The sequence below is a fragment of the Pezoporus occidentalis genome, unplaced genomic scaffold, assembly GCF_034315485.1.
Source record: "Pezoporus occidentalis ecotype Australia unplaced genomic scaffold, CSIRO_AGI_Poc_V1 ctg18, whole genome shotgun sequence".
In the NCBI taxonomy this organism is placed as follows: Eukaryota; Metazoa; Chordata; class Aves; order Psittaciformes; family Psittacidae; genus Pezoporus; species Pezoporus occidentalis.
Window position 1 is genome coordinate 2,725,913 of NW_026913640.1, and position 23,340 is coordinate 2,749,252.

A 23,340-nucleotide genomic window follows, 5' to 3' on the forward strand; every position below is an offset into this window, starting at 1 on the left:
AGGAAGAGGACAATTAAAAGCAAGGGGCTTCCTCCAAAACATGATGTCCCACCCTATAACCACTTCACAGCTCTGCAGGGGGCTAACGAGGCAACTCCCACCACACTGGAGGAACAAGCAGTTGCCACACCTGTAAAGAGGATCACTACTACTGCATCGAGGAAAAAGCAGTGTATCATAGTAGTAGGTGACTACTTTGAAAGGCAAAGAGGCACCCATTTGTCAGCCCGACCCAGTCTCGAGGGAGCTGTGCTGCCTACTAGGGGCTTGGCTCAGGGATGTTGCAGAGAGGTTGCCTGGTCTACCGTAACTCCTACCCTTCGTGTGGTCCATGTGGGTGCTAGTGATATAGATAGCAGGAGCCTAGAGAACATTAAAAAGGACTACAGAGCCCTGGGAAAGGCAGTTAGGGGCTCTGGAGCTCAGACAGTTTTTTCATCAATCCTCCTAGTCATAGGGGGACCTTAAAAAGGCCAGGTGGATCTGGCAGGTTAATAAATGGTTACGGGGGTGGTGCCATACTCAGGGTTTTGGTTACTTAAACCATTAGACTTGATTTGGGAATTGAGGTCTTCTACTGGAGGCTGATGGGGCTGCTCTGACAAAGAAGGGGAAGAACTGCTTTGGTGGGAGACTTGCCAGGCTGGTCAAGAAAGCTTTAAACTAGATGTGTTGTGGGAGGGAGCAGTGATCCATCCCTGCCAGTCAGATGCCAGCACCTGTAAGGAATGCTCAGAGCAATGCAGAGCTACTTCAGCCACTCCAGCTAATGAGTTAGCTTCATTCGGAGCTCGGCTCAGGTGCTTCTATACAAATGCCTGTAGTATTCATTCACAGACAGCTTTTTCTAGACCAAGTCTCCTCTCTTTCATGCAATTCTTTTTTGATCTTTAGCATTGCCATTGTCAGAGTGCTACCTATTTCTGTTACTCTGACCCACAAGGCAAGCTCTACAAAAAACCCTGAGGTTTTTTTTTCTCTTGAATACTTGTGCCTATACACATGCACACAGAGTACCCCAGCTTGTTGTTGTAACTACCCCAGTAAAAAAAATTGCTCTTTTGCCAACCTGCACTTGAAATACCTAGATTTACATCTTAAACTGTAATTTATTTTTAGCCAGGGAAGTATTCAGGTATTAAAAAATGGTTTACTCTTTGTGTCATATTTGTCACTAGGATCAATCTAGATAAAATGAGTAACACGGGTTTTCACAGCTACTTCCTAAAATAGAGGATGACAAGCTCCACTGAATTAAGTCCTTAATGCAGTCTTATTGACAGGAAAATAAAGGTCCTTCTGAGATTCCTGCTTACTCACTTGATTGATATCCTTCCATCCCTGTATTTTAACAAATATAAATTCTATTACTGCATGATAGCATAACTTCTTTAGGGCTTTCAGAGAAGTATAATGCCTGAAGTTCGTGGGAAATCAACATAGCATGTACCAACTGGCTCACAAATCTGTTCTTACGTATAGTAAGAATCCTTGAAATAATGCAACAGATGTAGGGGACAAGATTTCCAGTGCAATAATGGGTTGCTTTGTCCTCAATATGTTTATCTATATGCTTTCTAATAATTCTTTCTCTTTTCCTAGCTTCTACTCCATTTTAATGATTAAGATATCACGCATGATACTATGTAATTCTAATTATCAGAATAGCCTTTTTCTAAAACGTGTATAATTTTCCATCACCCATTTGTTTGACAAAAAAGGTTATATACCACAATTTAAAGATTGGTAAATTTCATATTCAGATTTCTTTGGAACTTGGGGTGCTCAGTGTCCTGGAAGTGAATTATTATCTCTCATATTGATTTCTATACCTCTTCTGCCATTTCAATTTCCTCTGACTCATCCCCATTGACTCATCTTGCAGTAAACAATGATGCAATTAATTCACTTAGTTTTTTTGTTATGATACTATATGCTTCAAGGGCTCCTATAAAGCCTTAGTCATCTAATTGCTCCTATGAACTCAAAAAAAGAATTGTCTTATCATTTTACATGCAATTTGCTATAACCTGTATTTTTCTAAGTACTCTTAATTTTGATACAATTCCCTTCTGAAGAACTTGTTACTTACAACGGTTCTGCTATTTACTTATGCACAGGTACATTGTGGGGAGCTTTTAAACTTGCTATTGGATTTTTTTGACTAATGGTATATTTGCTCTTATATGTTAGTATCTTTGCATTTAGAAATTTCTCTAGCACTATCAAACACCTCCATCTTTAACTGCTCCTCTTGATTTTTTTTTATCCTTTTTTTAAGAACTAAAGGCAGCTTTTTTGCAGTTCCTTCTGAAATAAAAATAGCAAATCCTGCATATCCAAGCATGTTCTGCATTTTTCAAGACAAAATCAAGCAAGAGTCAATGTCTAAATTTCTGGAAGTTTCAAAGCAAAATAAATCCAAATGCTTCTGGTATTTAAAAGTTTGAACTTTTGTTCTAATAAGATGCCACTCAGTATATAGCAAAGTAAAGTAAGCTTCTTTATAGTAGTATGCTTTCTTATCTTTGCTAGTTCATCACAGATCCTGTAACCATCCTCATAATGCGGCTAACACCAATATGAGTAGCGTGGTTTTCCTACTTAGTCACAGATTTTCCATACACAGAAACTCCGCTATTTATTGTCACAATGAACTTAGTTATCTGATTAGGTTAAGTCTTGAATACAAGGCATCACTCTATTGGCAAGACCTGCCCCAGCTTCACTCGGAAGTATAGTCTGAAATGAGTTTCCACTGATGGTCAAGTCAACAAAGTTTCTGATACCTCTATTATGTCAATAAATTCATTTAAAATAGATATTCCAGATTCTTTTATATTTGTTTTCAGATATCTAGAAACAAGCACATACATATGTCCTATAACTTCCTATTATCTATTTCTCATTTATGGTCTTTGCTGATGTGATACAAGCATTTTGTTGATTTCCCTTCTATTCTGTATCTGAGAACATGGATTACAGGACTTTACTACTACACAGTGAACTAAACCAAGTTGTATAATCTCACACACAATTTTTCTTCAAGTTTTAATTGAAAACTATTTTTTTTTTATTTTTTCTTTTCTTTTTTTTATTTTCAAAGCCGGTAATACAGTTTTCTTTTAAGTTCATCTTACAGTTTCCTTCCCTATAGAATTTTCTCAAAAATGCACCAAGACCATGCCTCTGCTATAACAAGAGCTTCCTTAGGTGGTACTCAAACACACTTTAGATAACAGCATGTTTATTTTTCATACTGCTGAAATCTTTCAAACTTAATCATCCACCGCTGAGTAAGTCATATTCCTACTCCATACTGCACTACACTAAGAGAGATGAGGTATCACACATGAAGTATTTCCAAAATATGGAACTTATTTCAATTTATACTACTATTAGTAAAGGATTAGAAACACCAAAAAAACCCCTATTTGTTCTTGACTACAGTGCTTTCCTGTTCATACATTTACAAGGATTGATACTGAGGCTGGAATTCAGTGAAGCGAATGAAAATTACTGGGGATTACTAATACACAAAAATGTCACTTTGGAGTCCCAAAACTACAGACATATTTAACACGACACTGCTAAACCTAGTTTAGCTCTGCTGAGAGGTCGATCTGTTATACTACAGCCACAATTTCTATTTGGGGATATGATAACCAAATTTCTCCATGCATTTTTATAAATACTTGCCTTTATAATGTTGTAAAAACACACTAATTAAAACCTTAATTAACCACTTGATACATCGTAAAGTTTTAAATCAATACTGTATACATACTATTTTGTGAATGGTATCATACAGGTAACAGTGGAAGATCTTCACATGAACATAGTATCTCTGTGATCTGCCTACATAAAGCTTTTGACCAGGTGGCTTGAATAAATAATTTTACTGTGTTTCAACAAAAAAAAATTAAAAAACATTATTCATAAGTTTAATGAGGATGGTGCTTCTGCAAAAGCTATTGCTGAAATGCCTATACCTATAAGCAAATGGGTAATAAATAGTACATCTGATGACAAAAATCACACTGCTCAAGATCACATTTGGACAGTAAGCTGCTTTGTAAACAGACACATATTTTTTGTTTAATACATACATACACATTCAATGCTTGCACAATGGAACCAATGTAACACCTAAATGACATGAAGAAAATCAATCAACATGTTAAACAGGGTATGTTTTGACTTGTTATAGCCAAGAATTCTATTTGACAGGTTTTCTTTCCTCCATTATGAGTTATATACCTTCCTACGTATGTTTACATCCAAGTTATTGAGGGAAAATATATACATCATATCAAACCAATTGCACATATATTCTAGAAAATTTATTTCAAACACTTTCCAAATCTGATATATGACCCAAAGTGTATGAAACACTACCTTTGAGATATAGGAGTTATATTTGAACATACTTCATCAGATCAGCAGATTATGATTTGAAACTGATACTCATATAATGAGATATACATATACTAGTATTTAAGAATGAACTATTTTAAGTAGAATAACATGAGCTAAAATTTTCCAGGGATGCCATGAAGAGAACTAGTCAGTCATAATAAAAATTATCAAAATAATATTTTGCTAAGATATGAAAGATAGCAGCCTTCTTCATCATGCAGGAAAGAAATGATCAGCTAGGTCCCAAAAGCTAACATAATCCAAAAGGTAACAATTCGGTTTGTTCCTAGGCTGAGTTTATCACTACTGCTGATCAGATGTGCTACTTTAAGAGAAAATAGAAATGTCATCAAAACTTTTCTAGCTATAAAATTAAATAAAATTTGCAAAATAGAATTGATTCATTTTAATACTGCCAGCAGGTATGTGTTTATAAGGCTTAATACATCCTTGAATAATAGCTTTGAAAAGGTATTACTATGTTTTAAAACATCACAAATGACCTCAAAGCTACATGGCAGAATTAGAATCAGTGATTTTGAATCACAAATACATACCAAGAAAAACAGAACATAAAGCTGATGAGAGAACAACGGCATTCCCTCCCTAAGAGATTGGTTTCTCAAAACAAAACAAGCACTGAAATTCAATATACAAATTCTAAGGCCATAAAAAAAGAAATAAGCCTCACAGCAAAACATATACAAGGCTGCTATCAATGACAAACACATAATGCTCACCGTACAGAAAAGTCAGTGCTCCAGTTAACTAACTGAAATACTGAAGCCAGCAGCATCATTGTTCTCCTAGGACTACTAGGCATACAGTAGAAATGAACAATAATATGATGTAGAGAAATAATCAAGATTTACTATGAAAAAAGAGAAATCCCAAAACACCACTGACACAGAAGAAAGTTCAGAGCCTTATGCTCCCCAGCAACAGATAACAAAACTTTAACATTGCCAGGAAATTGATTCAGACATTGGCACCAAGGCTACAAAGTACAGAATGTTCATAAATAGAATAATGACCTTTTAAATATAAAATAGAGCCTTTTAAAAATAAAATAGAATCATTTTTACAAGTACCCAGAATTCTTCTGTATCTGAAGCTAACTAAGCAGTATTTTTAAGTAGTTGAGTTCATAGAAGTGTTACTTAATAAATTACTACATTTTGAACTGATTCTGGTCTGTAACTGACATAAAACTTTGCATGACCATCAGAGAAGCTACTTATAAATAAGAAATTATTAGTAGCACTATGGCACTAAAGGACTTTTAGCCCTTTCCAGAAGCACTTTGTCACGTTTTCAATGTTAGTCTTTATTGTAAATACCATTTTGCTTACCTTGCGTGGCTGGAAGTCATACTTCACACAGTGCTGGAAACCTTTGCCTTTTGACTTCAGTGATGTAACGATTAAGCAGTTGCCAACAAAATGAGCAGAATACCCAACACCTTTGCTAGTGCGGAAACTGAAAAAAAAGAATTATTAATGAAATTGGAAAAAGGATAATTCTTGTATGATAAAAAGGTCCAAATATCCCTTTAAATTGCCATGAGAAAAAAAAGAAATTAGTACCTGGAACAGTGAACTTAATTTCCTTTAAATCTTCTCTCCACACCATTTCTCTGGAGGGGAACTACAAACCTTCATGACTTACTTGATTCTAGCTTACACCCTAAAAATCAGTACTTTGGGTTTTTTTTTTTTTCCTTTCAAAAATCCAAGATGGCAAATACTGTATCTATCAGGTTTTCCCCTTAGTTTCCTAATTCATCATCATTTAAAATTGTAAAGAAAAGTTAAATCACAGAACAAATGTGAGATGCCTCCCAATTTTATGGGGTTGGGAGAACAATGTGGCCAGTATGTCATGTGAATTTGCATTGAAGGTAATTATTATGCACAAGAATTTCTTTTTCAAGACTTGTGATTTACTTAGGCTAATGATCTGTGAAGTTTTAATCATCTGATTTTGTGGCTTTATTTTCATTTGTCAGATTGATAAAGGACTACAATTTTAACAAAGTAAGTTTAGTAAGGGTTTCCAGCTTTCTTGTGGCAAATATCATAAAGACAGATAATGCAGAAAGCTCATATATTTCTCTACTTATATTTGAAAGCAAAAGCATTATAAAGACAAATTCTGGACTTCTTAAAAAACAGTCTCAAAGGTAGCTGGTAAAAACTCATGCATGACATTAAACAGAGCACTTTTAACAAGGTAAGTCCATATCTAGAGCTATATCACTTCTTTCTGAAAAGGTACAACAAAGAGAAGTCTTTGTTGTGGCATTATCCTTACTATGGAGCACACTTCATGGAGCTTTTAGTCAGTTTGTTGTTTTTTTTTAAAGTTACAATCAGGTTATAAAAATAAGCAGTGGCTGAAGTACAAGATCTAAATGGTGAACTTCATCCATAAGTTCTGAAAAGAAGCCCTGCCAAGTATAAGAAAAAATGACACAACTAATTTTCAACACTTATATATACACTGCTAAAGCCCACTAATTACACTTTCTTTTTTCCTTAATATAGATGAGTTATAAAATAATTTCATATTATTACAATAAATATTTTTAAAGTGATTTCATCGTTGTAACATTTTCATGAAGTGTTTTTACTAGGTTTTCCATAGTAACATTAAGTGGTGAAAGGTACATGCAAACATTAAATTTATATTTCATCTTACTTAACAGATGCTGAAAATCTACATCTACACCCCACAACACAAACGCAATCTTTATTTTAATATGCAGAAAAAATACAGAGACCTTATTCCATCTTCAGAAACTTACAGTTAAATCTGTCTGCGTACATTACTGAAGGAGAAAGTCAGATTTTCCTCTTTTCTCATTGTCAAAAATATAGCTGATAAACCACAACTTTGAGAAAAATATAAACGCCTTAGAAGATAGGTGGTATGACTAGGCCCTGAGGTAGCTAGAGCTTAGATGTCCACATAAGGGAATCTTTAAACAAGGTCAAAAAGAGAGATTCACATTCTAGTTATAATTAGTTTGAATACTTCTATTTAAATGTGACAGTGATCAGGCTAAACAGAATAGCAGTGATAACATCTACAGATGACTCTTCTCCACCCTAATGGGCCCTTGCAGAGAGGTCCTTACTTCCAGTCTTGATTTCAGTCATCCTACAAATTGCAGCACACTATACCTGATGATCAGAGATCATCAAGGTGGTTCTGTTGGCCTTGAGACATGCCTTGGTTCACTCTTTCCCTTAAATAACTTGTTAAGATGCTGCAGAAGCTTTATTTTCCCAAATTCAGGCTGTGGTTTCCTCATTGTCTCTATAGGTCATATGCAATTCTCTCTCCTCTCAATCTGCTGCACTGGCAAGGAGCATTATTTCCAGCCACAGCCTGTTGTACAGGCTTTGACAACAAAAGGACACCATTAAGAACCTAAAAACTCTTCTCTAAATAAACCTAAGATACATTCTAAGAATGAGGAGAAAAATTATATACTGTACATCACACTGACCTCAACAGTGAAGACAGTTTATAACACTGCCATTCCCCTGCATCTTTTGAAGACTATTTTTAACATGGATCATTTCAATGATCTGGCTTCCACAATGATCCCATAAAGCAGCTATGCCACACCACAAAAAGAACAGTGAAGAGCCTTATGGGAGAATATTACTCTTATATAAATATAGATATATATATATATAGCTTGCATTACCTGGATACACAAGCTGCAGAACCACAGTACTGGATTTTGTACAATAACATGAAGGTCAAAAATCTTAAAATACAACTCTTACAGTAAGAATAACTGAATGTGTTGTAGGCTAATTTGAGACTTTGATTTACTTCCTTGGGCTTTATGCCATTCAGAGAAAATTTCACCAGGGAGCTTCATCTCTCACAATGCTGAATTTGTTTCTCAGAAATGTAAGTCATCACTATAAGCTAAAATTATTTTGGCTAGCAGAATCCTATTCTGAAGGATATTGAAAAAAATACACAGATTCATTATGTTCCCACATATGGTGTAGAAGTATTTGATTAGAGAAGACAAAGTATTTTTTTCTTACATTACCAACAGCCACTCATTGCAAATACCATCATGGTTTTATCTAAGATTATTAAAATTGTGCAAAATACTTCCTACTACTTTGAACAGGAACTATTAAGTATTTTGTTATACACTGAGAACACTGTTAACAACACCAAAAAAAAAAATAATCTGTTCTTGAAAAAACTTCTACACCTTTAAAATTTTTCCCTTTTCGAACCACCTCCCTCCTTTTCCACCATTACTTGGGTGATTTTTTTTACCATTGTGGTCAACCACACTGCTCCTGAGATTTTAAACACTGAATTGTCCTTGCATGTGAACTGGAGTTCATCTTAGAAAGACAAGAAAACAATGAAACAATGAAAAAATAGCTCATTTTTTAGCAGGCTTCTTCTCTTCATCTTGGAATGGAACAAATGATTTTCTACACAAGAAGTTTAGCCAAGATTTTACTTTTCTTTTTTTTTTCATCCACATGAAATTCTAATACAATTGAGTAATTGAGTAAGTGAGAAATTGAGAAAGTAATTGAGTGAGAAAGTAAGAACTCAAATTTTCTCTGTTTACCTCAACATTATAATATATAGGTTATGTTAATCTTAATTTTTGCCAAAGGTAAAGCAGTCTAGGACTAGTCTCTACGATACTGCACAGAAATCCTTACCAATTACCTACGCATGCAGAACTTGCCACATCCAAAGATGAAATTCACAGAGACAACATGAGTAGTACTGTTAATACCCATATGGTTTTATGAACCTTTAAGTACCTCCCATAGCAGCTGGTATACTGTTTTACTACAGATTGTTCATAAAACCCTTATAGTTATGTCCCATTTCAGCTGGTTTCTCAAAGCAGCTACTGGATGGTATTACACTTCAATAGCAGGTAAGCATTCTTCCATCCACTGGTGAAACTGTTTAGTGATTCTAGTTTCATTAGCTTAGGATTTTATGCACAGTTTAACGTGTGATCATGGTACTGAGATTAAGAAGGTAATAATTCATTCTTTTCTATTAACTTTGGAATTCCATTACGTGCTTTTGCAGCTGTTCTGCATCTCCGTAATTATTAGCTCTAGAGAAGAACTGAAAAGTCTAGATAGACTGCTTTGTTTTGGGTTGGGTTTTTTTCTTCTATTTTTTTTTTTTCTTTTTCCTACATCAGTAAAAATAAAATTTAGAACAGTCTTTCAGAAGTTTTAGCCATTCTTCCATTAAATGGTTGTGGAAGCACTTGGATGTTTTAAGGACAAAAAGCAACAGTTATGACAACCAAGTCTCAGTTCACCCTCTAATTCTTTTACAGAGTCCAATCCACAATTTGAAATATAGCATCTCCTAAAAAAACAACCAACCAACCAACCAAAAACCACAGAAATCTTACCAAACAATAACTGGATTGACTTTATCTAATTCCAGGCCTTACTTAGAAGTAATGTCACCCCATGTCGTTTTTTAGCAGAAACAAATACAGAGATTTAAAAGATGGAGGCTTGCCAGTTGAGTGCACTTATGGTTAAGGCTAAATTCCTAAAATTGCACTGTCTTTATAACAAAGAATCTATACATCATTTTTGAAGAAGCATTTTCAACTATTATACTCTGATTATTATGATTATTATTATTATACTGAATCTTGTAATTGTGACACTTAAAGTGACCATAGTATTGTGTGACAAAGTGTTGGAATTTACCCACTTCACTTTCTACCTACTGGATCTCAGATTAAACAATCCATCAACATCAGATTTTGCATAAATTCTGAAAACAGAAATAGAGAGAATACCTAATTTCGGAGTTTTATTTTTCTTGGAAGGTTTCATTATAAAATGTGTTTTCCAGAGTACAGTTCACTCCAGAGTTTTCTTTGAAGAGCACCAATTTTTTTCCATGGTCTCTTAAAAGAAGTAGCAATTTTTAACTGTAAATGGTATTCCAGTAATGTTTTTGCCAAGACTGCAGGAAGTGATCACATCACCTTTACTCTATTCTCTGTTCAGACTACTATTGAAAAGATCACATTAGCTCTTTCAGCTAGAGCAATGAAAAAGCAGTTTATGGTCAGTTGGTTACCTACAAAAAGCCTTAATATCCTTAATTACTGCTTTGTAATAAATAAATACTAACTCTTTAAGCTCAGCACCATTATTCACTGCTAGGTATATATCACTGGCTTGCTTATACTTTGCGCTACAGAATTATGAATCTTACCATTTTAACCCAACTGCTCTACAACAAAACTTTCTCCCTATTGTCATTTATCATCCATGCAAATGTCAGAGACTCCTAATTTACCTCGAGGATTGTCACACTCATTTTGTAATTAATAAGAAAGTGACAACATGGTTCCAATACACAAGTATTAATGGATTGTCACTTAGCAGCTGCCCTTTTTTTTTTTTTTTTTGAGAAAAAACAAATTGGCTTACAATTCTTGAAGCAGCACTCAGCATTCAGCTAATTACAGAATAGCAGCAGTTTTCCCTCACATCTGGCAAATGTGAAAACATTTCCTTGCTTCCTTTCTCCATTTTTAAGCATTAGTTTTCACATCATAGGCTGATGTAACAGCTCTCTCCTACCAGAAATGCCTCTTGCCACATCTTTCTGTACTCACTTAAGGCCTGGATCATACATTAGCACATATCTTGGTACAGGTTTTCCAGTGAGGCGGCAATGTGTCAATATTCAAAAGCCTGACGAGAATGTCCTGAGGAACCAGTTCTAGCTGATGCTGATTTCAGAACCATTACTTCAAATCAGTCTTTGAAGTTGTACATACCACTAAGTTTTTGCTTTAAAAATAAAGCTTGTTTAAAAGACAGGTGACTTTTAAGAATAAACTGTGAATTTATATGCTCATTTATATGTTTTTCACCTAAATAGAAAAAGATGCTATATGCCAAAAAAAGCACATTGAAAGAAAATAAATCTTTGTGTCTTCCTCTTAGTAGTGGCTGAGTGTGACTCAGCCTTTCATGTGGCAAAGTCTAAAATTTGTGTAAAGAAGTTCAGATGGATGATTTAGTTTGAATATTTTTTCCTGTTTTTAATTATTAACTATGGCTTGGTTTCAGCCACTATATAAAAATGTCAAGAATTAGCATTGTTCTTAATTTCCTTCTGAGGTTGGTATATTGTTTCTCTTTGATTTCTGTAAGAATAACTTCTTTCTGTGGCTCATATGAAGCATTTGCAAAGTTCCACCTGATTAAGCTTTATTTCCCACTCTTGATAAATACTCTAATTTTACATATATTCCATAACAAGAACTAACATGAGAAACTGAGACACTGAACTGTAAAGATCTGTGTGTGCACGCGTATGTGAGTGTAAGAGATAACAAGTCATCCATTAAGCGCAGATATGCCCAGTTACTGGAAGAGTCTGTGTATAATACCTATGTTTATCAGAGAGGTTATTCTTTATGTACTAGAATTAGAGTTGAAACTCTGTATGTTTTGGGGCTATACTTTTTTGCTTGGTTTCCTAGCTGCAACAGCAAAATATAGAAGACATTATTTTGGTATGTTCTGGCTTTTAAAAACAGAAAAAATACAAGAACAAAGAAAAGCACACATCAACTATGGGGAAAGGTAAACTCATTGGAAAAAATGTTTTCTTACGCTGCTGGACTGTTTATTCCAATCAATCTAATAAACAGGTACTAAGTTATCTCCTATAGGTAAATTTTACTGCCAGTGGACAATTTTAAGCAAACATGGAAATGTTAAGGTTGTAGATAATAAGAAGTATGTTAATTAAAAAATTATTCTTTAGATTATAATGTTAAGGTAAGACCTAGAATTCTTCTGAAGGAAGAAATTCAGGTTTCTTTGATAACTCAAAGGGCAGCTTTATGGAGTTTATTCACTGATATGTTCAAAACCAAATAATATGATAACGGAAAAATGTGTTTATTAAAGACAGTTGTCCGAGTAGAAGTGGCAATTTTCCTAAGCCATATCACTTCTTTGTAGCAATGTGGCTAGCAAAAAGGTCTAAATCAATACACTTATAAATGGAAACAGAAGTAAATCCTTCTGATACAGACCATAAGTACCCATAAATATTAAGGGCAGCTAAACACATGGAGCATTTTAAAGCATTTCAGTGCAAAAAGTACATTAAAAAGTATGCTCAAAATTTTAGAATTCAATAAAAATTTTAATCACATAATAATAAACATCAGAACTACATCATAGCAAAAAAACAAAAAAACAAAAACCCAAAGAAACAACATATAAAAGTAATCAAACATTTCTATTTTCATCACAACAGGAAACCTAAGTAAACCAAATTTATCACTCTCTCCTGCAATCACTTTATTATGAAACAGAGTTCCCATTTTTGGGAACAGGTGGTCAGTGAGCCATTTTTAAATTCACAGATTGATCTTCTATTACCTCTAGCTAATGTGCAAACAGTGCGCTCTGATTATAACAGATTTGTTCTGTACTACTGATATCAGCCAAGAATCTTAAACACCAACAGAAAATTGACATTCTTAGAGTTTATAACTCTAAAAAATGATGTATTTTGAAATTCCTAAAGAAACCTTCACACTAGGTTTTATGGTTTATTGTCAAGGTACATATCTTGCATCCATGAATATACAAATCGTAGAGCAAAAAGGACAGACGACTTTGTACGAGTTTGTATACGGTAAGCAGCCATTAAAATCTGTACGTATTTGGGGGTCAAAAAGCATGTCAGAGACTAAAAATAATGAGAAAAATTAAACACAATTAGGAAGCCAGAGGAAAACAAAACAAAGCAAAACCTGTAACTGCAGTATTAGAAGTTACTTACCAATAGAGATAGGGTTTATCCTTATCTACATTGATATTGTTTAGCGGATCCATACGAAACCAGGTGTTAAGAGTAAACCCATTTTGATAAGGCCACTTAGCAATAGGAGGCAATGCAATTGCCTGGAAAGAAGGAAAAAAGCCAACAATGAAGTAGCATGTCAAAAAATGAATTTTTTGAGAACCGTTGTTAAAGGCAATCGCTTTGTAAATTCCTGTCATTCTAGATCTCCAAATCTGCTTATCTTTCAAAAGTTAAAGAGGAATATAAAAAAATCCAAACCTTCAAATAGTGTTTTTGAATAAATGCATTAGTTTTCCATCTATTTTAAAATACTTCCATTTTTAAATATATAAATTCTACCAACAGAGGACATGAAATTAAATTTGTGAATGGGCAATATTAAGAGAAAAAAAAACCTAGAAAAATTACTTCTCTAGAAATTAAAATATAAATTCAGCTTTCAGTAAGTATTCATCTCATCAATAGATTTAAACATCAAGATCAAACTAATCACAACAGATAGTACAACAGAGAGTCACTGTTAAAACTACAGTATTAAAAAAGTAGCTCTCTGAGATTTAAGAGCACTATCTTTTTTTTCCTTTCCCATGAACACTCAGTAAGGTAAGAGACTGAATATTTTACCCCTGTTCTCAGTTAAATAAATTAATCTTAAGGCAAGGCCTAAGAAAAACTCTGATTTTTCAAGATTTCATATTTATGCATTGAAAGAAGAGGTTTCAGAGAACTCTTTATCCCTGGGCAAGGCCCTGAATACCTGATCTAGCATTGAAGTTAGGTATTTTTTAGGGAGGATATCAGGAAAGATGATCTTCAGAGGTCACTTATAAAGTGTTTTCTATGATAACACTAAAAGATAAAACAAATTTTTGCCACAGAGTAAGAACTATACACAAAATTAAGTGATTTTAAATTAAGTAATTTTAAAAATGTAAGAAATTAAATGTTTGTAATGACTGATTACTGCAGTAGCCAGTAATTACAATACATTCTTTCTCCATCCATCAGACAAAATATAGAATATTTTATATAAAAATGGTTAAGATATAATAGCCTTTAATATTACTTCTTGAAATAAGTTGCATATGAATGCAAAGTAAAAGAAAATAATTTTATATATAACAATAGCATGTTATTTCTAAGAGTATATAATTGATATTTTTCAATTTCAGTAAAATAATTTAAGCTCTTACTACACTTTGAAATAATAACAATTAGATAATTAATCCTTGCACCAATAGTATTGTTTTCTTATCAAAGCTATCAGTGATACTGACTGAACATTGGCACAGGTTGACTAGTGAGGTTAAGTCTCCATCCTTGGAGAGGTTCAAAAGCCCTCTAGACATGGTCCTGGGCAACCAACTCTAGGTTTCCCTGCTTCAGCATAGGGGGGGTTGGCCAAGATGACCTCCAGTGATCCAACCTCAACCCTTCTCTGATTCTGTGTGATACCTGAGTCACAGTTGGAAATACTTTTCCATGAGTGCTCAAATGTTGTGCTGTCCCAGTTCACACCAAGGACTACAAGGAGTTGCAAAAAACTCATTCACTGCTTAAAATGAGAATGGACATAGTCTCTGGGCAGTAGTCAGAATAACCACATAAGGATTGTATTTGATGTAGAAGCATGTAAAAAAAAGGTACAGAATAGGACTGGCTTTTTATTGGCTTTATATGAAAGGCAATTGCTGAAAGGGTTTTAAAAGCAGAGTCATAGGTAATTAAGAATGATAGGGAACTCAGGGTAAATTTTAAAGTTACATACAGCAACATCCTCAGATTATGCTAGTATCTGACAAAAGAAGTAAAACTGATTCTGCTGCTTGCCTGGTACTAACTGCTCTGTACAAAACATTCCAAGGAACTCCTGTGGGACATCACTCCTGCCTCCTTAGAGGGAGTTCCCTGCTTGAAACAGGAAAAGAGCTGCTTCATGACAAACAGGAACAACATCTGGGAATAGAATGGTTACCACAAGATGCCCCGCTAATGGGCTACTTATACAGGCTGGCAAACATGTAACACAGTACTCAGAAGAGCTCTTCAGTTGGGATAGTGAAGCAGCTCTCACCAGCAGACAAAAAGCAGGCTCTTTTATACTGCCACTGAACTCTTGATTATACAAGGACTATGCACCCAACTTTGAACAGGACCAAGCTGGTATTTATAAACATTATGCTGTTTCTCTGTCTGATGTCATCACCATGCATCACACCTGAAACCCTGAATTCAGTGCCAGTAAACTATGGCCTATCCACTGTCTTTCTTCTAATGAAGTGTTTCGACGTTTGGGTCATTTTAAAAGAAATCACCCTAGGTCCACTTCAGAGGATGACTGCTGTCCAGAACTTAATAGTGTAATCCAACATGCACTACTTCAGAAATGTAAATTTGAAATTCACATTTCTAGATTTACAGGGTGCAATTAATCAAGGATGAGTGGTACATAAAACAAGATCCTAACCAAGGAAAGAAAAATGCACATTTTGCATTTCAATCAAGACACTTTATACTCCTGTAATTGATGTCCCTCTTTGGACAGGGAGGAATACTTGAAATTATTCTGCAAAACTTTTTTTGAACGTCTGATACAAAATTAAATATAAGAGAGCCAGTTCATAAGGGTTTGCCTCTGAAGCCCAGAAATGTCAAAGCAGTATATTTCATTGTAGACATTCATACTCTGCAACAGCTGCCTTGTTGCTGCATGTACTTTTTGAAGAGCTTAACTGTGGTTTTTAATTCAAATGAAACTCTCTTTCAGAACTCAGTAATTAATTCCTTACACAATCCACCCTGTGCATTTTGCTGACGCATCTGTGCAGCTGAATATCAAACAAGATCAAGAAAGTGATCTAGCCAAAAATAACCTAGGTGAAAACCAGTGATTTGCAGCGTTTATTCCCTGATGCAATCTGCCACACCAGCAGCAGTATTCACAAAGAACAGGAGGTGGTGGTGGTTTATTCTTGAAGAGTAACCTTAGTGCTATTGAGGAAATACATGCAGAACAGCCCAAGAGAAGCTCCTACCACCCGTCATGCACTGGCATGAAAAGACAGGGATCTCAGGGTTATTTCCACTTAAAAGTTTCCAAGTTTACCATGAGCATATGCTATTCCATACCAGAATGGAACTGAACCTCAAATTCACATTTCTAAGTTTTAAGCATTTGTATTCACTGCCTTAATAATTATAAATCTGTATCCAATATTTGAATTTATTTGTAGATACATGCAGTGAATGAGAGAGAGAATATCTATTTGAGAAGGTTGCAAAAGGAATACAATTTCATCATCGTAAGTGATCATAAAAAATAAGTCCAAAAGAAGACTGCATTTAACTCTCTGCCTTGAGGGAAAAGAAACAGCTGATGGAGTTCAGATAAAAAGAGATAATAAAATTTATGACTAAGTTGTCACTGTAAACAGCTGTCACTGTAAAAGCTCATCCCTAGATTTTCATCAAGTCTCTGCTCTGTATAATACCAATTATATTATTCACATAAAATAAACTATTCTTTGGAATTTTCAGGTTTCACTTCCCCAGACAAACACCTGCTATTTGACACTCCATCCTCATAAGTGAAATTTTGCAACACTACAACTACCTTGCAAACCTACAGAAGGCAAGGTCTACGCTGTTCAAGCACGTACTCCCCACCTCTTATTTCCTTTTCAGGAATTTTCAAAACCAAATAAAAGGAAATGCAAATGATGAGCAATTTATTTGTTCCTCAAGCTTTATTATTTTGTTTGAAAACTTACTGCAGCACTACAGCCTGGGAAGTTGAAAAAGGTATCAGGCCCATGTCTCTGTGGCATCTGGTTAAGGACCGATAATAGTTTAACTGCATGTCTTGGCTGTGAAAACAAGAAAAACGGCACAAAAGTCAATACAACCATTTTTGCAGTCTCTAGGCTACAAGGGAAACTGGATGTTTTTTAAACAACACAGCAAATTAACTCTAAAGTAGTTAGCAAAAATACTTCATAAACATACGTTCAATCAACATAAAAAAAAAAAAAGTCAAGTTTATATGTCCCAGGAGACAATTTATGCTAACTTCAGGCTCTAACAGAATGACAATGCTTTATCTGATCACAGCTTACCCAGATTCCATTTTCGCCTCGAAGCATGCTGAACAAAAGCTTCAACTCTTTGACAGTGATGCTGTAGCTGGCAAGAACCCCCAACATATCAACTAGGAGATCTTCAAAGGAAAATAAAGTTATTCTGAACTCTGCATTTCATTGTTTTGACAAAAAAAAAGCTGAAAAAGTTAATACCTTTAAGAATAAGTGTATTCACAAATTCCAAAAAATCAAACTTAGTTGCCCTAAATATTTTACACAGCATTTCATATTCTCACTGTTCCATTTATTTTAGAAAAAAACAAAAACAAAAACATGTGCAGCTTTAGAATTTGCATCACGCTTGCAACAAAGTATCTATTAAACCTATGAAAAATTAATTCTTCCCATATAACCATATTCATCATAAACTATAACCTTGCTTGCTTGGCTCCTTTCTGTCACAAACTTTTGAGATAATGCTCTCTTCATTCCTCTGAAGGTAGTATTTTCCAAAAGTTTCTGACCTAAAAGATGCTTGACATTATTATTTAAATTAAGCACAGGGTTACTGAGAATTTGTATAGTTCCCACAGGTTTGCCACAATGATAATGCTTCCAAGTTTTACCTGAATGAAAGGCCAGGGAAAAAAATCCAAACAAAATCAAAACAAACCAAAGCAAACAAACACACACATAAAAAAACACCAAACCACAAACCCACAAAAAGCCCTCACAAAAAAAACAAAAGCAAAATAAACAACAAAGACTACAATAAAAAGATAAAAAGAAGTGATCAAAATTTATGTAATACGGCTTTCATTGAAACTCCTCAAAACCCATACACTTACGTAGCTGACCTTTCAAAGAATAGCAGGTCTAAAATAACTGCTAGTGCTTGGACCTTTATTTCAAAACACAGAATTTAATTTTCACAATTTTTTAGCTTGTTGTTGTGGTTTAAGCCCAGCTGAACCCAGGACACCTGTGGGATGCTGGATCTCACCTTATACACCACACTTTCTTCTGGAATAAAATGCACTACTAACAATTACTACTTCCTCTAGAAGGAAGAACAACTTTTTACTTATCTTCACAGATAATTCAGAGATAAAGCAGTGAAGTACAGAGATTTAAACACACACACACATGAAAAAGGGAGGACAGGATAGAACCAGCATTAACAAACTTTCAATGTGGTCAAAAATCAGAAATTTCCCCCCTAAAACATGAAGAAGCATATATCTTATTTGCAGGACTACATGTTCTCCTTTAGAGAAAGGATGACTCGTAGTCTTGAAAAGCATTCATCCTTTTTGAGGAGATTTTGCATTGATATTTTGTTTTATAACAAATTTTCTCTCTGCAAATCCCTACATATGTATTTTTGAGTAAGACCATAAGTATCTATTTAAATTGTTCCGCTGTGAAACCAACCTCTGGTCCTCAGTCCATAAAACACATGTGTGAAAACTGAAATATCACTTAATTTACAGGAGATATATAATAGGCGGTTCCGTGAATAAAACTATGTCAAGAAAAGCAAAAGTAAAACACTGTAACTTGCAGTCATTTTCATAATAAGATCTGAAGATATTCCTAATGTTCAAGTACAGACTTTTCCCCCTCCCTTTCTTTAGAGTTTATTTAATCTTCCCTTTAAAATTAGTGCCACATCCTATTTGTGACAGAATTTCTTAAGGGAAACTAAAATATAGCTAAGAAAAATAAAATCACATGTCATTTATGATGGTGAATTCTATGACTCACCTCCTCATCAAATACCTACAAGCACCTGCCACTTTCACTGTATAGTCTCCAGCCTGTAATATGAAGCTGGCAGTGATTGTATATATTGTATATGATTAGAAATTGAGAAAAGTAACACACTGGAAACTCCACAAGGAAAATCAGCACAAGTGAATACCAATCTTTGGCTGAGAATTCCCCAATTCTTATTCTGTAGTCTTAGCTTGCCTTTTAAATCAAACTACTTTAAATTTTGTTTCCTTTAGAGAGGAAAACTGTTGTGTAGAAACAAAGTTGTTAGGTGAAAATCAGAACATGATTTAAAAAAATCTTCTAATGTAGATGACGAAAGTGTAAATTAATGCAGTCAAACACATACATGATTGAAAGGTTTTTAAAATTACTGAACATGTGCTGCTTTGTATCATCATTATAGCCCTATGCTGCCTTATGGCACAGAAAATTTCTTATTTCTGCTGAAGACGTTGATAATCCGCAGGCATTAGAAATACATATTTATAAATAATGAATAAAACATTGATGAAGGGAAATGAGTGTAAGCTCCCTAACAACATAACCCTGGGTAAAACAAAGAGCTGAAAAACTGATGCCCAGTAGGTAATATATAAAGAAAAGAACACATGTAGAAAACAAATCCCTTGCTTCTACTTTAAAATATTGCTGTAAACATACCTAAAGAAGGTTTGTTTCTTGTTTCAATATAACAAGACATAAAAAGTACTGCACTCTATTACATAACTTTATTCATAGTTATTAGAAAAATCATATAAAAGAGTCAGTCCACATCTGGTTTGTAATTCCTAATAATCCACTCATCTATAAATAGAGAAAGGTCACAAAACATACTACAATTGGATTTTTTTACTTTTTGCTTCATTTTTTAATATTAAATACAACCACATACATAACTTATATCTATGATCTCATTTCAGAAACAAGATTTTGGAAAATGATATTACATTCAGAAGGAGAAAACAGGCACCTTTTCTCATTTTCAGTGCCTTTCTAAAATGCACTGAAATGCAACCAATTTTATGCCTGTTAATGGCAACTTCTGACTACTTTTATACTAAGCAGTTTATATATGATCTATAAATTAACAAGAAACCTTGAAGAAATGCTTAATTCCATCATCTAATATGAAAATACAGGGGTAAAAGCCTGTCTGTCTTTCAGGTAACAGTGAGCTTATATTAAAATGAATGGTATGGCATTAACTTTAGAAGACATATTAAACAGCACTGGAAACATATTAAACAGTTCAGAAAAACTACCTTCATGCCTCCTTAACCTTTCAATAACTGATTGCCATGAGATTGTGAATTTGAATTCTGTCAGTGAATTAATTTCTACAGGTTGGCAAATTGTGTTAATGTTGAAGCTTTTCTTATGGAACCAGCTTAAAGAGAAATGCCTGTTAACAGATCATTAATGACAGAGCAGTCAAAACCTCGATTTTTACTTAAAAACTAGGAACTGTTTAAGTGCTTAAGAAATCAGTTCCAGCAATTTTAGAACAACTATCTACAGCATCACTATAGAACTGTAGGAAATAAAATGAGACTTAGGGGAGACAGACACTCTGTATGAGTTCTGGCTACTTTCTCATCCATCATTCAGACTTCTCTGAAGGCACTACCGACACACAGTCCCAAAGAGTCTCTCACAGCAGATGATCTGCTTCACTACTCATCAGCTGGAAACAGAGAACGGCATAAGTGAATCCCTCAAGGAAGATCCTTAAAACAAAAGAAAAAGTGCCAATCGCCTATGCAATTATTTTAGCAACCGTTTCCCTTAACCACTGATAAAATGGCTGACCATCCTCTGTTTTAGTATAACAGATTATCACAGTACAAAGACAACTTTTGACAAGTGATGTTTCTGGAAAGCAAATGGGAATACAAGTGGCAGTGATCCCATCTGGACTGCAACTGAGACTTTCAAGGTGATTAAGCTTTTATTCTTGACCACAGAATTTGTGAAACCTCAAGAAGTGAGATATATAAAATGTTGAGAATCCTCATGAATCTGACAGTCATAATCTAAACAGACAGAGAAGTTTTTCTCATTGCAAAAGACTGGGTATATGTTTATTTGCTGTTGTCTTACTTCCATAAAACCAGAGAAGAGAGGCTTCAGACTTAGTCTGGTCCTGAAAGCATGCTGTCAGAACAGAAAAAAGAGATTATGCCTGTCTTGTCTATTTAAACTTTACCTAGGTCTAATCAAAGCATTTCACAAAGGAACAAGTGAGATGACCTAAAAACAAATAAACAACTCAAAAAAAAAAAACAAATAAAAATCTGTACCCTTTACAGATGATAAAAGTCAATTGCAAAATATAGGGCTGACAGTGTCTGAACAACTGTTTTGCTAAGAAAGTTGTACTAAGTTCCTAGGAGTCAGCACTAACACAGTTTCTGTTCAAAACATACCCCCCTGCATGTTAAAAATCATTTTAGCACCAAAAATCTTACTTTATTCTCTGGGTTTGGAAAGTTCCTAGAAGTGTTTGGGGCAAAGCAGCTCTGTAGTTCTGGTGTCATAATGACTCCACGTTGCCTAGCAGAATTAGGGAACACAGATACTGCATTAGTTGTCACCTATTTTGTCATCAAGTGCCTACCACTGAGCTAGTTAATATCTGACCATAATTATTACTTATGACTTATTACCAACATTTTTGTCACTTATAAAAGGGATGTGAAATGCTTGAAGAAATCAAGAGACAAAAGCAAAATGAAGAATTTGGTTGCTTCCACACCTTTGTCAAAAAAATTCTAAAACCCCCACATTCTCATCTATTTACAATTATCAAAGAAAGACCCTACAAAGTGTAATTCTGTTAAATCCCTGCTCATGATACATAGAAGAGTATTCAGATAATTTGACACACACCACAGAACTAAAATGCCAACATAATTTCAATTTTTAGGTTTGATTTTACATTAAATGTGCTCTCTTTGTCTGTATAAGTATACAGAAGAGTAAGCTGAGTCATGTTTTCTCTGCAAAAGGTCTCTTTCTGAAGTACAGTGTGATGACTCTCGAAAAAAGATTAAAGGGGTAGAGGCTCCATTTTTTTTTTTTTTATTAACGTACTACCTGTGGCTTATATTAATAGTTGTGAATTCAGAGTGATTTTCCAATTACCAAATGCTCCTGGAAGTCAGATCCTATACTGTTGATTTCTGTTTCTACAATTAGCTACACAGTTTTTTAAAATGGGTACATCATTACAGTTGCGTATGCCACATACAGAAGTACTACTTAGGGCAGCTCAAACTGGATAAATTTTATTGAAAATGATTACTGATGTAAGCATATTATTTCCATGAGTGAAAAAAGACAGAAATATTTGTTTTCAACTAACGTCTTCTATTTAATGTGGAATAAAGCAGTATCTTCACCCTTATACAATACTGATATATTTACAGGTCCTGCAAAAAAAAAACATACATGGTGAAAACAATTGGTTTGTAAATATATTGATGTATTAGACTTCAGTCTGAACCTTGCAAAACAATATTTAGCATAAGACATCTGGTTTTTGCATTTACGTATACATTTCTAGTCAACAAGTTGTTCACTAAGACTTGCTTTGAAATACAAAATGTAGCTTTTCCAAATACTTCAATATTAAGACACATTTATACTGAAAAAAAAGATGAGGACAAAACCATTCCTGAACAATACAGCTTTGATGGATCCTCTTCTTGTTTCTGGTCTGAAATCCTTGCTGGCTTACTGTTCCCCAAAGCCTATATATGTGTTAGGAATCAGATTATGGACCAAAATCTCAGGATTATGGAAGACAAACCTCTTCAATCTTTTAAAAATGCCTTACAAATTAAATATCCTACTATATAAAAATTAAGAAATACTTTCACAGTGATTTGAAAGAAACTGGCTTAAGTTTTTCCTCAAGAAAAATAAGTAGATAAATACTAATTACAGGTAGCTCTAGCCTACCATGTTTAAACGTGACAACAAAACTTGTTCCTCCAACCAAGCAATTCAGGATTACAACCTGTACCCTAGTACTGAGAGATACAACATGAAATATAAAACCCTACACTGAAAATGTGCGCAACAACTTTATCACTTATTTTCAGTAAGTAAACAAAGTATGCAACTTTTTTAATGCTGTAAAAAATTAGAGATGTTAAAAATCACA

At 34.3% G+C, this 23,340-nt stretch overlaps 1 protein-coding gene across 10 annotated transcripts in view; it reads right to left on the reverse strand.

Moving 5' to 3' along the window:
• NBEA (neurobeachin) overlaps positions 1-23,340 on the reverse strand; it is a 507,179-nt gene that overhangs the window by 392,210 nt on the left and 91,629 nt on the right. For all 10 annotated transcript variants that reach the window (XM_062615053.1, XM_062615045.1, XM_062615050.1 and 7 more), the window contains exons 3-6: positions 17,430-17,530; positions 17,085-17,180; positions 13,291-13,412; positions 5,772-5,898 (exon numbers count right to left, since the gene is read on the reverse strand). In XM_062615053.1, coding sequence (XP_062471037.1) covers positions 5,772-5,898; positions 13,291-13,412; positions 17,085-17,180; positions 17,430-17,530 — 446 coding nt within the window. The remainder of the gene's footprint in view (positions 1-5,771; positions 5,899-13,290; positions 13,413-17,084; positions 17,181-17,429; positions 17,531-23,340) is intronic.